The sequence below is a fragment of the Diadema antillarum genome, unplaced genomic scaffold (assembly GCF_040938485.1).
Source record: "Diadema antillarum isolate AM-2024a unplaced genomic scaffold, OU_Dant_1.0 seq00000477_RagTag, whole genome shotgun sequence".
Taxonomy (NCBI): domain Eukaryota; kingdom Metazoa; phylum Echinodermata; class Echinoidea; order Diadematoida; family Diadematidae; genus Diadema; species Diadema antillarum.
In genome coordinates this window covers 194,281-209,871 of record NW_027271444.1, presented here as the reverse complement: position 1 = coordinate 209,871, position 15,591 = coordinate 194,281, and the positions used below count along the sequence as shown (strand labels likewise).

General features: G+C 38.3%; 1 protein-coding gene across 1 annotated transcript in view; it reads left to right on the top strand.

The window, feature by feature from the left end:
• Nucleotides 1-15,192, top strand: part of LOC139733470 (synaptotagmin-17-like) — a 63,976-nt gene extending 48,784 nt beyond the window's left edge. Inside the window, exons 3-5 of the mRNA XM_071644286.1 lie at nucleotides 9,766-9,886; nucleotides 13,297-13,521; nucleotides 15,065-15,192. Coding sequence (XP_071500387.1) covers nucleotides 9,766-9,886; nucleotides 13,297-13,521; nucleotides 15,065-15,192 — 474 coding nt within the window. The remainder of the gene's footprint in view (nucleotides 1-9,765; nucleotides 9,887-13,296; nucleotides 13,522-15,064) is intronic.
• Nucleotides 15,193-15,591: the final 399 nt, after the last annotated feature.

The following is a 15,591-nucleotide window of genomic DNA, read 5'->3' as shown; positions in this document are numbered from 1 at the left end:
AGTTGCCTTTAACCTCTCCTCGGGCCCTGTCATTGTATGTTTACACTTCACTGTAATCATTGCTGTAATTAACGTGCGGAACTAATATCATTTCAACATATTGTTTATTCATGATTTAAAAAGAATACAAAATGAGTACAAAAGCGACAAGCAACAGGGTGCTCCATTATGAGATTATTTATTTCTACTGTAGAGCAAAAACAAAAACAAAAAACATCCGCCTATAGATATACATGTAGTTCATTACGTTTGCCATGTCCAGGTGTACTGGCGGTGGTTTATGCTATATTAAAGGTCCTGTTTACCTTTGGGAGCAGTGAGTTTAAATATATTCAAGATATCACGTTTGATGCATACGTGTAGGTCAGTTGTATCCCAAAACATCCTACATGTAAAATTTTCGCAATAAAGCCAAAAATATGAGTAAATATCACTATTTTTCTTAATAAACCATAACTGTAGATGGTTTAGTCTGAAAACATTTTTATTATAACTATTGTTCACATGTTGTATATTTAAGAATACTTAACAGCGATTATATTGATTGAAATTTTGTACAGTGGTTGTTTCTATCCCTAGCTCACATTTTATAACTATTTTGAAGAGCTAATGCTGGGTTTTATGTTTCATCTGCAAATGGTAACTTATGAATTTAAGAGGATAAACCTACGTCCAGAGAGATAGACAAACCGTCAGCTTTATTATCAGTGTAGACGTGTTTAACGTGTTTTCTCGTCGTTCTCTTTATGCCATACACATTGAATTTTTGTTGTTAACAACTGAATGAAAGCGGATACCATGTAAACAGGGGACCTATACATTTCGGACCGAGGTCCTGAAGAAGGCAAGTGACGCGTTTAACATTTGGTTCAATGATCAAAAGTTGTTGGACGCTGATAATGCATCAAATGTGTGTATATATATATATATATATATATATATATATATATATATATATTCGATCTGCTCACCCGCTGAGCCAATGCAATATGTCAGCTTTTCTTTGCGTTTTGTTTTAACTTATACTATGTCTACTCAGCATACTTTCTTTCAGTGATATCTTGCACTTTCAAAGCAAAAAAGTGAAAAAAGGCGATTAATGTTATTTTAGTCACGTAAACATCATGCTGTATAGGTGTGGTGTCCCAGAAGTTTATCGAACAATAAGGATTTCGTTAGCACTGACGTCACTCTGAGTACAGAGATTGTTTTCAAAATAGTTTCTCTCTTCCCAGGTAATTCATTCCTCAATCATTTTACAACACGATGCATGTTGGCCTATATACGTGATGTATTGCATAATATAAAGCAGGCTTTCGTTTTGTCGCAAACGCCAGTCTGCACAATAACGCCCATAGGCAAAGTACACGCTCTCTGAAAAGTTCAATCTTTACGCCCGAAGAGTTCTATTACTCTTAATTTCAGCGACTGGAATATCTGCTGTTTTGACAACAATTTTGCGCAAAATTGACTTCCAAGGAATGTTTTTGGCTTTCAACGCAGTGTTCTAAAAGAAATAGCAATAACATAATCACATAGTCACAACTAATAGTAATCACCAGTAGTGGTGGTAGATGTTGCTGTTTTTTAGTAGCAGTGCTGTCATTGAATTATCGTTATTATTTTTTGTTGCAATGGTTATGACACTCATAACTAATATCATTGTTTTTATAATCACTATCACTAAAGCTGTGATATATAGTCTTCTTTATCCTTGCCATCCCGGATGATTAATATTACCCTATCCCTAGCATTGTCAGGTACCTATTTATACACATTGATCAAAGGATGTTTCTTATAGTACACCGTGGGTAGAATCATGATGTCCTACATGTAGGGTGTGTTGAGCGGACAGAATTCAAACCAGCATATCTTGTCATTAAGTTCAAGTTCAAGTTGATTTATTTCATTTCCAACAAACAAATAATTAGGAATACAATAAAATGTTCGTATATACAGATGTCAGGAAATCAGTACAACAATGTGATAAACATAGTAACATGTAATAAAGACACAGGTAAATTATCAACAAAGATACGATAAATTTTCTATCATTATGGTAAAGGCAGAAACAAAATTGCTGGAAATAAAGGGGACTGCTAAAAAGCAGAGCTTGTAGTTATGCAGTCTCCTCATGAGAAAAAAAAATCAAATTGCAAAAAAGAAGGTAATTTGCCTAAGTGATAGAAAACAGACAGAGTAATACACACATACATGCACACACGAGGACGCACATTAACAAACACAACACGACTCTCTTGTAAAGGAAGAAATGATGAGAGGATAGAAGGATTAGTGAGGAAGGTACTAAGTCCGAGGTGGACAATAAAAAAAGGGGGAAAGGAGAAGGAAATGGTGGGTCATAACCAGGGCACTGGAGGCACAGAAGTTCGGGCTCGCCGAGGTACAAAAAGTAGTAAAATTAAACCGGAGCAACAATTTTGAAGTCAAAAGTAAAGAAAAAAAAAGTAACTTACTATGTTGCATACGAAGTTTTTGAATAATTCTTAAACTTTAAGGAAAAGGTATGAAAACTTAATAGTTCTTTTATATTGTTATCAAGAGAATTCCAAAATTAAGGTTCCAGAGCCCTGTATTCATCCTATCACGGTGCTTCCCGGCGTTATAGATAATAATTTTCATTTGTGACAATAGACCATTTCGTAATTCCACTTTGCGCATGAGCAGAAAAAGATGATTTGTACCAACAGGCATTTTGTTTTGTAAATTCACCGAGATAAGCATCTGTGGTGTGATGATTATTCACGTGATCCTTGTAAATAGCACATCCACCAGACAGTAAGTCTTTTATTTGGCAGTATTAATAGAAAAAAAGCTTAGTGCATTCAAGGAAAGTCGATGAAATAATATGCTTCCCCAGGTGTTAATAGACAGCTCTTTCGGGTCATCTACTCGGCGCAAGTTTATTCTTTGTTTGAACATGAATTCTATAAGTTGTTACGTCGGGCAAGCTGATGTATTATGCTCCTTTCAGAACAAGTGAAGTGCCTAGCCAACTTAGAAAAAGAAAGGAAATTTATACCAATGTAGACGTGAGCTAGTTACGAACTAGCTTATATGACATGGAAAGACTTACACAGGACTGGCATGAACACTACTATGTACAGTCTGGTAGATGACAGTCCGAGTTTATATCATATATTGTCCATCAAGCACCGTTCAACAATTTCATGATTACTATCACGTGATAATGGGTTATTTGACAAGATCTCCCATGGGCAGAACACTGGTATCCCATTAGCAAGCATTTTTCGTGTAAACAAATGTCAAACGACATCAAACGATAGCACGCTATATTCAGCGCAATCGAAAGATTTCATTTTAGAATTTTGCAGGATGCTCAAAATAGGAGCGTCGGAAAATTTTTTGATGCGAACGGATATTATGTGATTGAGGAAAGCAGCGCCCAATGAAATCGGATAGGTAATGCGCGCATGAGGCGCAAAAGCTGCACCGTGCGTCCTGCGGTCTAGGCGGTGATGCTGCCACCATGGCTGCGGATGAGGAGATTTGAGGTATTATACATTTCCAAAGTATAGTGAGGTGCCCCAACCTCGTCAGGGGCCCTTATACCGTCACCCTGCGTAAAATTGCTAGAAGCGCACTGAACAAAAAATGTACGCCCGGGACTGTGTTCAGTATGCTTGAAACTTTGCAGGGTTACCGCAACCGAGCAAACTGAGGTGAAAACCGAAGTTTTTCTTGAAAATCTTAAATCTACATAAGGAATACGTGTTATAAGTATCATCACGGTTACCCGCACACGTCTTTTACGTGCTCTGTCTATAGGAGCGCGGGGTGACGAAGTGCGGGCCCCTTCCTTAGCGCACAACTATTTCGCATCGTTCGCGTTTGACGACGATAGCTGCAAATTTCCGGTATCGATCACTGAACTTGTCGTTCCATTGGAATCTTCAGCATTTTTCCTGTATGTGAGTGGGATTTCATAGAATTCCAGTGACGTTATGTGATTTAAACATGCATAAACATTAACTATGACGAGGTGCGGGTCACTCAACTGTACTTTGAATTACCCATGCCATGTAATGATACCTTATTATATAACGGATGGTGACCTTTTGTTGTCGAGAGTAGCCAACGCAGAATGCTCTAAGTTACGTTTCGGATTGCCGGTGCTATTTCGAGGAGATTAAAATCCCTCCAACTTCGCCAGGGGACTCATTACCTTTCTCATTGTATTTCAATCTCTTTTCTTTGGTCACTTCTACTCTGGTCATTATCTAGATAATAGCTTGTGTGGAATATGGACGTAAGAACGTGACCAGTCACTGCATATCAATCGTCGTTAACGTCTATGAAAGACCCGTAGAAGGATCACAATTTTATGCAACTTATTGAGTCTGCACAAACTTGGGATATCCGATGTTTGAATGTTTATGTACATTGAACATCAAACAATTCACTATATTTTTTCTTGAGTGGTAATAAATAGATAATGATTGCCATTTTAGGAAACAAACTGAATGAGTCATTCGAGTGTTCGAAATGCTAATGAGAAACTTTTAAACTCTGGAGTTTGAAGATTCTGTGGACTTCCGACAGCAAGAATCAGCATACTACTCACCAGAAAATAGGTGAATTAAATCACTCGGAGAGTAACGCAAACGTTTGATTTCAGTTGAGTTCAATTTCATTTCCTTAGCCATATTTGCATTACACACACACACACACACACACACACACACACACACACACACAAACAAATAAACAAACAAACAAAAGCAAGTGGAAAAGCCCTCGGAGAGCGCAGACCTCTGCCAATCAACTCAATTCCACCCACAGGATCCAGACGATCATCTGAATCGCTACAAAAATTTAGTAATCTTTTTGTTCTGTCATTACCAACTTTTCCTGAAAATTTCATCAAAATCCGTCGATAAAGTTTTGAGTTATTTTGTAAACAGACAAACAAACTAACACCGGTAAAAAAAAACACAATCTCCTTTTAGGAGGTAAAAATTCCCGCATCTAGGTAGCTATGCGCTTCTTTAACCTATTTCAGTATCTTTGTCCCACTTACGTGCCCCCTTTTTTTTATTCAAACAAGAATGATCTCCCGTTGGCGACATTCCCAGAATGTTCCCATAGAAGAATACTACAAATGGTCCGCAATCACGTGATCATGTTTATCCAATAGCCGAGTGGTATTTGACCAACCCATGTAACGGTACCCTGTCATTGCCTGTGTATAGTTTACAGTATTATTGAAGTATCGTGCGAATCGGGTTAAGATGGCATGCTATTCAATATTATGACATCCTTATGTACAATAATAATTCTACAATCCCTCGAGTACAATGCGAATTTTCTCATAGTGGCAGCTGAATATGTGCCTATTTTTGCATCACGGCATACACAGAAATCACGTGATGATTCTCTCAACAGAATTACTAACGGGCGAAGGAATACAATGTAAGATTAATTTAGGGGTGTGGTTAAGAAAGTAGAATGGCATACAAGTGTACGTGTCTTCGTCTATATGACAATGGAAACGCTCAGAATATTTTGGACTGACATGCAAACCGACCATGTTATTTCCTTAGATTGTTTCAAATACATACAGAATGTTTTAATATTATTGTCTCTAGTATCCACTTATAATCATACAGAAATCTCAAAACTGTATGTCTTATAAGTTATAATGTGAAGTACCGTCTAAATCAGCAAAAAGAAAATAATGCCAGAGTGACTATTTCCAAACTGCTGAAATCATTCTCTAATGGCCTACAAAAATGTCAACTTTGGGAGATGCATAAAACATGATCACTGGAAAACGACGTCACCTTGCAGTAAGTTCGCACAAGTAGTTTAAATCTGCAGAGAATCTGTATGTAACTTATCGCTTCAAGCATTGTAAAGCAGAGCGTATGTCGCGCAATATGTCCCGAGTGTATTATAGTAACTCCCAATGCATGAGACCATGGTTTGTGTGGTCATTACGAGATCCGCCAAGCTCGGGCTTCAAAAACCTTTGGTATGTGCTGAGAGGTTATTTATTTTGCAATGATCCTCTTGAGGTGGTTCCTACGTGTTGACGGGTAACCGTGTGCCGTTGCCATGGATAATTTAGGGGCCTTTCAGCTTTCGGCAGTGAGCGCGCTTCACAATCGAGAACACAATAAATTTGCTCACTTCGATTTTTGTGTGTTAATTTGCATCACTACCTCCTAGCTCCGCTCCCTCCCCCCCCCCCCTCTCTCTCTCTTCCTTATGATAATTCTATTTGTGTGTATTGTGTGAATGTTTGTTCAAGTGCCAGCTCCTTTACGTGCGCCTATTTTGATAGCAATGCTGAGCGATGGTACTAATTATTACTGCAGTTAACTTCGTCGACTTGGATGGCTGTAGTCAACATGTTCGGCAGGATTCCTTGTAGCTGGTAGACAATTCAAAATCCAGTCATGTATATTCAATTCAATTCCCTCAGATGTGACTTCCTGATGTTTAGCTTTCAAAGAATGTGTTGGAAGATATAATGACCAGTCCGCCTCGACAGACCGGTAATTGATTCACGGATCAACTGTGTTTGATTTAAATATACATATAAATGTACCTTGTATAATCGATGTATCTCAGGGCTTTTAGCCACCAAATTTCCAAAAAGGTTCTCTACTGATGGCCCAATCGGGCAACTATAGATTCAAAGTGGATTGTTATGTATAAATTATATACCTTTTTTCGGGTCATCAAAATGTAATAATTAGAGCTTTTAAAGGCTCAAACTGGCAACCACATAAATAAATTAGTGTCAAGCCCTACTACAGATATTTCCAGTTTTTGTGTTTGTTTGTTTGGGCAGACATCAAATTCCATCATGTTGGTGTAGATAATCATCTGTATAGATGTTATTACATCATGGATGCGATTAGGCTTAAGTTAACTTAAAATGACTTCAAGCAAGAAATGGCGGCTGGAATTGAAGTATGCTTCCTCCGTCGAGGGATAGATTCTCCCACGACGATGGCGCCAAAATGCTGGAGGGGAAACCTTGTAGAACGATGGTATATTTATCATATTCACAATATTGTAAAAACTTGTCACCACTCCCTCAAGGTTTCCAAGCTTTCCACTTGATGATCAACTTCTCGATATCCTCTGTCTTGTTTTCTGTCTTTCCTTCTCTTTTTACGTGTATCTTGGTTGTTTTGACTTTTTGTCAGTTTCTTCCGTTTCTTCCGTTTCTTCCTCTCTTTCAGCATATTAATTATCCCGATTGCTAAAACATCATCAAATTTCATCGGGCTGAATTGTCCAGCGGGAATTCATCATCTAGATTATCCCCCGCGTGTGGGATGTCATCTCGAATTTCGGAAGAGAGTGTCATAGAATTGAAGTCTATCATAGTATGTACCCTGGGAGGCTAGTCATAAATTCGATATCACTTTGACGTTTGAAGTAGTCTGCCTTCTAACAATGCATCCAAGAGGCAAATATATATATATATATATAGTACATATGTATATATATATTTATATTTAATATATATGTATGGTATATATATATATATATATATATATATATATATATATATATATATATATATTATATATATATTATATATATATATATATATTTCCTCTCTCACTCACTCTCTTCCTCTTCATCACATCAAGAAAAACATAATCTACTTATCTTATGTAGCGTACATGTACAAACTTCTTTGTTTTAACGTTCATCATTTTTAAAAAGCACCTAAATGATGAAGAAAAAATACGAAGTCTTAATTGGGTTACGATTCTCTCATGTGAAACAACCTCAACTTATAGGATCAAGTATATCTATCTAAATACTCTAGTTATCTCTCTTTCTCTGTCTTTCTCTTTCTCTCCCTCCGCTAAGCCTACTGATGCCTATACTCCAAGATGTTTTTTTTTTCGCTCTTCCGTTATTTTGTATCGTATTCCTGTATCGTTTTATGTTTCACTTCAACTAGGATATGTTTGCTTTTAAGCACCTTATAGGGGAGCTGATTGATAATTTACCCTCCATGAGGGAGCATTTCTTCATTGAGTCCCTCCATTTTCCCGGAAGTATTTTAGTTATATCAAAAGTCTTGAAAATTGTTTGAAAATGTATTCATATTCATGACATTGTGCCGAACATATAATAATTCTGTATCAGTGTCGTATTCCCTGTTTGGTCTGTTTGAAAAGGAAATAAATAAGTTAATATGAGATTTATCCAAAAACTTGAACGCCTCTGAATTAGTAGAAGGGAGAGTCCTACTAGGAAGAGAAATTTTACAAACGTGCTGTGATCAATGATAATGTTCCCATATTTAGTACTTACGTAAGTGTAACAACAAGTTACAGTTCATTATTCCATAGGTTCGTTATTACGAAGGCTCCTTCTTCCGAAGGTTACGTAATCCGAAGGCTCATAATTCCAAAAATGCAATGAAGTTCCTTATTCCGAAGGTTCGGTAATTCGAAAATGGAATAAGGTTTGTTATTTCGAAGGTTCCTTCGTACGCGTTTTTTTTTTCACGAACCTTCGAATTAAGGAACTTTATTCATTTTCGGATAAACTTACATTCAGAATAACGAACCTTATTTCATTTTTGGAAAAAGAAACCATCGGATTAACGAATATGTAGGTATGCGCAGTTTGCGCATTTCAGAATAACGAACTTTATTTCATTTTTGGGTAACAAATCTTCGGAATAACGAACATACCCGTTACAGCAAACGGTTACAGGCGGGCGTAGGTAACGCCGTAATTATTATGTAACATCGCAGGTATCCGTCTAATACAGTACCTCGGTCAACGGCCGGGTCAATGGGGAATTTGGTAGCACAATCAAACGTGTCTGAGGACATTTCAACATGACAGGAATTCTACCGAGAATTTTATCAATTATGCCATGTTGCATCAGGCAAATCGACTACTTCAGTTCACGTGAACAAAATATAACCGTCAAGGTGTCAATTACCCTTGTATAACGTCATACAGTGTGTGTCAGGCAGTAATGATCGCATGACTGTGATTTTATTACTGCCGTCCTCATGCTCTCATAATAACACCGACCGCACTGTGTATTACATTTTGATTTCACGTAAAGAACCTGACCCACTGTGCTGTTAAGAATATGTAGCTGAATAATTGTGTGTCTCTAGACGGTAGAGTCATTGAAAAAAGTCCCTTCGCGAAACAGCTATCCTGAAAGTATTGATAAATTTACTAAACGATTGCATCTTTGGGTGTTTCTACTACGTTCTTCACGCTAGATGTATAATTGCTGAACATAACAGCATGATTAAGTTCATTTGCAGATGGCCCTCGGTCAAATAGGCATGTTCTCACGTGTCAGATTGATAAAGTTTGGTGACAGTCATATAACATATTTATAATTATCGTGTCTTTCAGGTTAAAAGTTGCTAATAATTGATGATAACGGAAAAAAAAACTGATGTTGCTTGCTACAAATGAAATTGTTTCACAGATGCTACAAAGCTTCGGAAATTCTGTGAGGCTACGGGAACGAAGAGAGAAAATACCACTGTTTCATCAGATTAGAAACACATTTTAGGAGACTTTTCAAATACTCCATTTGGAGGTTGGAGGAGATATTAATTAGCAAATGTCACATATCTTGGCCCAGTTCGAGGCAAATCTACCTCTGGAAGACAACAGAAGGGCGTGTTGCCACTCTATTCGCGTGGTTAGGTAGCCCCCCTACGTCATACGAGATAATATGTATCATTACCGCTCTCTCAAACACAGAACAACCCAGGTCGAGGGGAAATTCTACTATCATTGAATTACCTGCCCAGCGCTGGCCGGCTAAATGTTGACGTCATAAAGGCCAAGCAGCTACTGCAGACAGACATAGTGGGTGGCTCGGGTAAGTAAATTAGCCTTACTGCAAGTGTCATACGATTATTTTTACATGTCTCTGGAATGCATAGGTATAAAACGTTTGTGCAGAAGAATTGCCCATGAGTGTAGAGATATATTCCGATTGATTCAAATTGCAGATTGTTCAATAATTTTGTTTCTCGTTGTGGCAGGCCTACGCCTTACGAGAGATATGGGGAAGGCTCGCACAACAGCCGAGACGCCACTGATCCGTCGTATCCTTGATCTATATAGTGTATTCTCGTCACAAACTGTAAACACATTTCACACATCTTCCTAACACTTATGTATGGCTTCTCTCCTGGTTTGACCTTCCCCGCTCAGTTGGCAAACCTTTCAAATTGTAGCGAGAAAGGATGCACATCTCAATGGGTTTTCAATGGTAACATTGCACTTTGCAATGAATGACTACGGTGCCAAATCGAATTCCTTCTACGTCTTGCTTTTTTTTTCTCTCCCACCAGAAATGCTTCCGCCAGAAATTGAAAGAAATTACCCAATCTTATCAAAGACGATGGAGGGAAAGAGCGTTGAAACCATTTTCTCTCGCGAGATAAGCTCAATATTCTTTGTTTCCTCCATGATGGATTTATTTGTCGACATCTATTTGTCACGTGAAGTCACCTCGGAAGGTGTCCCTGCCCCTCCCTCCCCCCCCCCCCTCTGGTTTGCAGAGTACCTCGACCAATGCACTTCTCCCCTCGCTATTTTTTCTCCAGTTATCAAATCGTCTTTTCTTTCTGGGAAGCGATAGCAACAACTCTCCCGAGATCTTTTTTAAATGCTATTGTATTATTGGATTTGCCAGCAGTAAAGGTTCTCTGTACGCTTGAACGTCGCCACCAGAAGCGCGTTTCCTTGAAGGTAGTGTGAGGACGAAATGGTCATATTGGATGAAGTGATGCGAGCCCCGCCCAGCCCGTTGCTAGGAGATTTGTTTCCAGTTTTTGCAATCAGGTTGAGCATGTTTAGTGAAGACACGCTGCTGCTACACAGAGCCAGTTACCAGACCAATCTGATTTGCAGAGCTGCTACCGATTCCCGGAATTAATCGTGCAAGACGTGGAACTGGCTGTATTCTCGCTAATAAAGAAATGAATTTCCTTTCTGTGTATTATTAGTATTTGTATGTGTCACAGAATTGTTTCGATCAATAACCAAACCGCTTGGAATGACGCTTTCCCCTCTATTTTTATCACTATTATGTTACCTAATAGCAGGCAACCATTCATACCAAGTGAAGTTGCGAGAAAGTCTGCATTTTAAGAAACATTATGCATGCACGAAAGTATTCATATTTCAACCGATGCACATTACATGTGGGATAAATATAGCCCATAGTCAACTTTTTGCATTCGCGGCCAGATGCTTTTTTAAGAGCCGAGAATAATCGGGCGTACAAAAACGGTGAATAGCAGCAGGTGCATGCGGCATAGATTTGACACGTGCCGAAAGAAATTGCCATATTCGTGCTAAGAGAAACTTGTTTATGTTAAGATTGATCTGGAAAGAACGGGAAAACGAAGGGGAAGAGGGAGATGAAGCAAAGAAAAGGAAAGATGGAAGAAGAAGAAGAAGAAGGAGAAGAAGGAATGAAATAGAAGTATATAAAGAAGAATATAAAGAAGTAGAAAAAGAACACGAAGAAAGAAGAATGATTCTAAAATCGACACACCGAGTATGCTGAAGATGATTACAATATATTTATTACGACAGCAACGACGAGGATGATGATGATGGTGACGATGATAATCTTGATACACGTCAACAATTTACGAAACATACTTTGATTTCGAGAAACCTTTCCGAGCTCTTTCAGTCCGGCTGGGACTACGGTGCGAACATTGTGCGTATAATGTCATTGATTATGCTGCGATGGAGAAAGATAAGATTGAACTTGAACTTGAACTTGAACTCGAACATAGGCAACGAGCGCGTTTCTTTTCGTGCACTCCATTGCCATATCGAATGATGTTTTACATAAATCGTGTTCAAGAATATATGTTCTTGAATATTCAGGTTTTCCCGGCCAATTTCGCACTTTTTTCAGTCCAATTTCTAATTGCTGCATTCAATTTATCACGATTTAGCCTAGATGGCATGATCGGTATTTCAATTTTATAATCTTGTCATTCTTGGAAATAAACTATGATTGAATTGAATTGAATTGAATTCAAATTCATTTTGGAGCATTCAAATTACCTTTAACATCATTCGAATCAGCACTTTTTCAGTTCAAATTCGTAAGACAAGCACCATTTCGCAAATCGTTCATTCAATTTAGCATGATATAGTCACGTGATCACGTACACGCTGCGCTCGTTCATTCGAATTCATTCTTGGGCATCCAATTTCGCATTTACTGCAGTCAATTTAGCAGACACGTTTATGCTTCTACTCCTTTTTTTTTAATTTTCATTTATCATAGGTATTGTTTGCAAGCATCAAACATTTAATATTTTCGTATTCATTCTTTATTCTGATATCACCTTTGCAACAGTACTTTCAATATACACACATTGTATGTGTATGTGTTTATGATGTTCGATAGCATTATTTCATTTACAGATACATTAATTTTAAGTTTCTTTTGACATTAGTTGGTAGAAGGAGGTTTCAGTTTACATCGTGATTATTTCTTTCATCTGTATGTTCCATTATTTTCATGTGGTGGGTGCTATATTGCGTTAATCATCATTAGGAATAAAGTTCTTGGATCAGCTCTAGCCATCAATTTGTCAAGGTTATTACCCTCAAATGCTTCTATGATTCTTTCCCTGTCTTCTTGAGGTATACGCCTGTATCTAACTCGTGCTGCCATGACTGGACATAAGAAAGTGAAGTGATCTGTGGTACTGGTGCATGTATAGTTCTGATAACATGTATAAAAGAAGAGGAGCGTTACAGAACAACAAACTTGAGTTATTTAGGGTCAAAGATACCTTTACTATATACTTAACAACTTAACAGTGTGTGGATGAAACAAAAATTCACATTTGAATACGCCTGAATCACGGTTCTCACCTTTTCAAAATAGAAATAACATTACGCCAATTTGAATGAACATGTTTGGAATTGGACTGCCCATGCGCGAAATTGAATGACTGAAATACCATTTTCCGCCAGTGCTGGCGAATTTGAATGACTGAAGAGCACGTGCCAATTTGAATGCCCGTTTTACGAATTCGAAAGGCAAATGTGCGAATTGCATTGATCGAAGTGCTAAGTTGAACGAACAAGTTGCAATTTTGAATGACAGAATGTGCAGTGACGAGGATTTTCGCTAAATTGAATGAACCTTTTATCAAATGGACTGACAAAAGTGCGAAATTAGCCGGGAAAACCTATAAATAGATATCAGATATAACAGTTGCCACCTCTTTGGACATTCTGCAGATCCCTTCGTCAAACTCCAGTTAATTAGTGGACAGAAGGTGGTTAAGACCAAGAAGACGTCCACGAAGAAAAACACTCTCGACCCCGTGTTCAACGAGACTTTCAGCTTCCACGTCAACCCGTCATCACTCGGTGACGTCAGCCTACTGATCTCCGTCTGGGACTACAACACGAAGAGCCGGGACTATTTTACGGGACAAATCATCATGGGCACGATAGCTTCAGGTCAGATGAAAGAAATATCGCTTGTTTGTTTTTTTCCTAGAAGTCAGTCGCTTCTCATCATAGCTAAATCTAAAGCCCGCCGCACACCACACGATTTTGCCTCGATTCACCGGTCTTAAGACCTTAAGACTGGAAGTGTGACGTCACAGTCTTGCCATTTTCTAGTCGTACGACTGGGTCTTAGCGCCAGTCGCAGAGATTTGACATGTTGAATTTCTACGACTGGTCGTAGGCTTTCAGCCATTCACAATGCAGTAAAATGCAAGCGTACGTAGTGCGCACTGCGCGCGCTTTACAGTCGGGTCGTATAGTGTGCGGTGTCCGGTCTTACAACTGGTCTTAAGACCCAGCTTGGCTTAAGACTTTAAGACCAGTCTGATCGTGTAGTGTGCGGTGGCCTTTAGATGGAGAATGACGTTCAGACCTGGCTTTTAGAGCAGGCCCAAATAAACAAACATACTGTACATCGTTTTAGACTGAATCAAACATGTCCCTTGCAGAAAATGATATAGACTGGGTATTACCACCCATTTCATGACAGATGGCCTTTGATATAATCGCTGTGCTTTTTATTCAAATTCATGAATTTCAATCGCTGTGCTTTCATTTTTTTTTTCATGAGTGATGTTTTGGCAATAAATAATAAACAGAGCTGTTTTACCTGTGCCACAGAAGTTATTCAAACCGGACGCATATGAGAATGAGGACTGTTTGAAGACTCATTAACGAAAATCTAATTTGAGTAATGCTAAGAAAACAAATGCTGCAGTTGTATTCTCCATGCTAGCCTGAATGGTTTGATTTACACTCTCATCACTTTGCTTGTTGTAGAGAGAGTAAATACAATCATTGTCCCACTACGCGCATTCAAATGCAACTGAAAACATTATGTGTCACATTTAGAAAAAAAGATCGGACAGGTTTGAACCATGATAACAATTCCAAGTTACTTGTATATCTATACTTATCTACGTTTTGTGACAAATCTGTTGACCTGTGTTGACGCTATACTGTTTAAAACTTAAGGAAGTATTATGATAGCGTATTTACCCACGTTGCCTGATGATTTATTAATTTGACGGACATAACACGTATCCACGTCTGGGGTCATTGACCTCAGTATCGAAACCTGATTAAAACTTTTACAAAGTTCTGTGATCGTTATCTTATTCTACCAAATCTACAACGGAATGTACGTATTTTAAATCAAATATGCCAATTATAGAATTCATGTAAAAGGAATTTCAGCATTCTATTCTGGATGTTTTCCTTTTGTTCTATCCCTCCATGCTTGGATAGAAATGACTTATCGAAATCTACAAAAAGTACTCTCGTCATGAACTCTTGCTAATCATTTATTCTTTCCCTCTCTCTCTCTCTCTTTCTTCTTCCTTTTATAGCTATCTTTCCCAGTTTGCCCGCCACTATATGAATGAAAATAATGTGATTTATTTTCAATCAGGCAGTCAAACATACGTAATTTCAAATCGATTGAAAACGCTAAATTGATTATTTTTCCGCATGCCTTGTCTCTTTACTCTAGGTCACAGCGAGGTCACTCACTGGCAACGCATGCGCAGTTCACAACGAACCCCTGTGGCGCAATGGCACACACTGCGCACGCGTGAAGACTGTGAGAAAGTTTTACCTCATGCCATGTTGGTCTCGTAATTTAGGCCAGACATCTGGACGTAGAGAATGGAGCTCGCCACAGAGTGGATTGCACTGACATGGGAGAAATCATATCAGCAACAACAACCTAAAAATCGCGATTTTTATCTTTCCTCTGGGTAAATTCAGACTCATTCCCAGACGCTCTATGTATTCCAACTCTATACCAAGTCTGCCGATACTCCACAAACAAATTATTCAAACACATTGCCAACATCGAGTCGTTAAAGCACAAGAAACGTGAAGATTTCGATATACCTTTGATACGTCACATTTTATCCATGTTTGTCAAAACAACATGTTTTCGTGTCAAATTGAAATGACTTTGTATCTATTGTAACATGTTGGACCACTTTCCATCAATTAACTAAATCACTTCTTTGTATTCCGACTTTGATA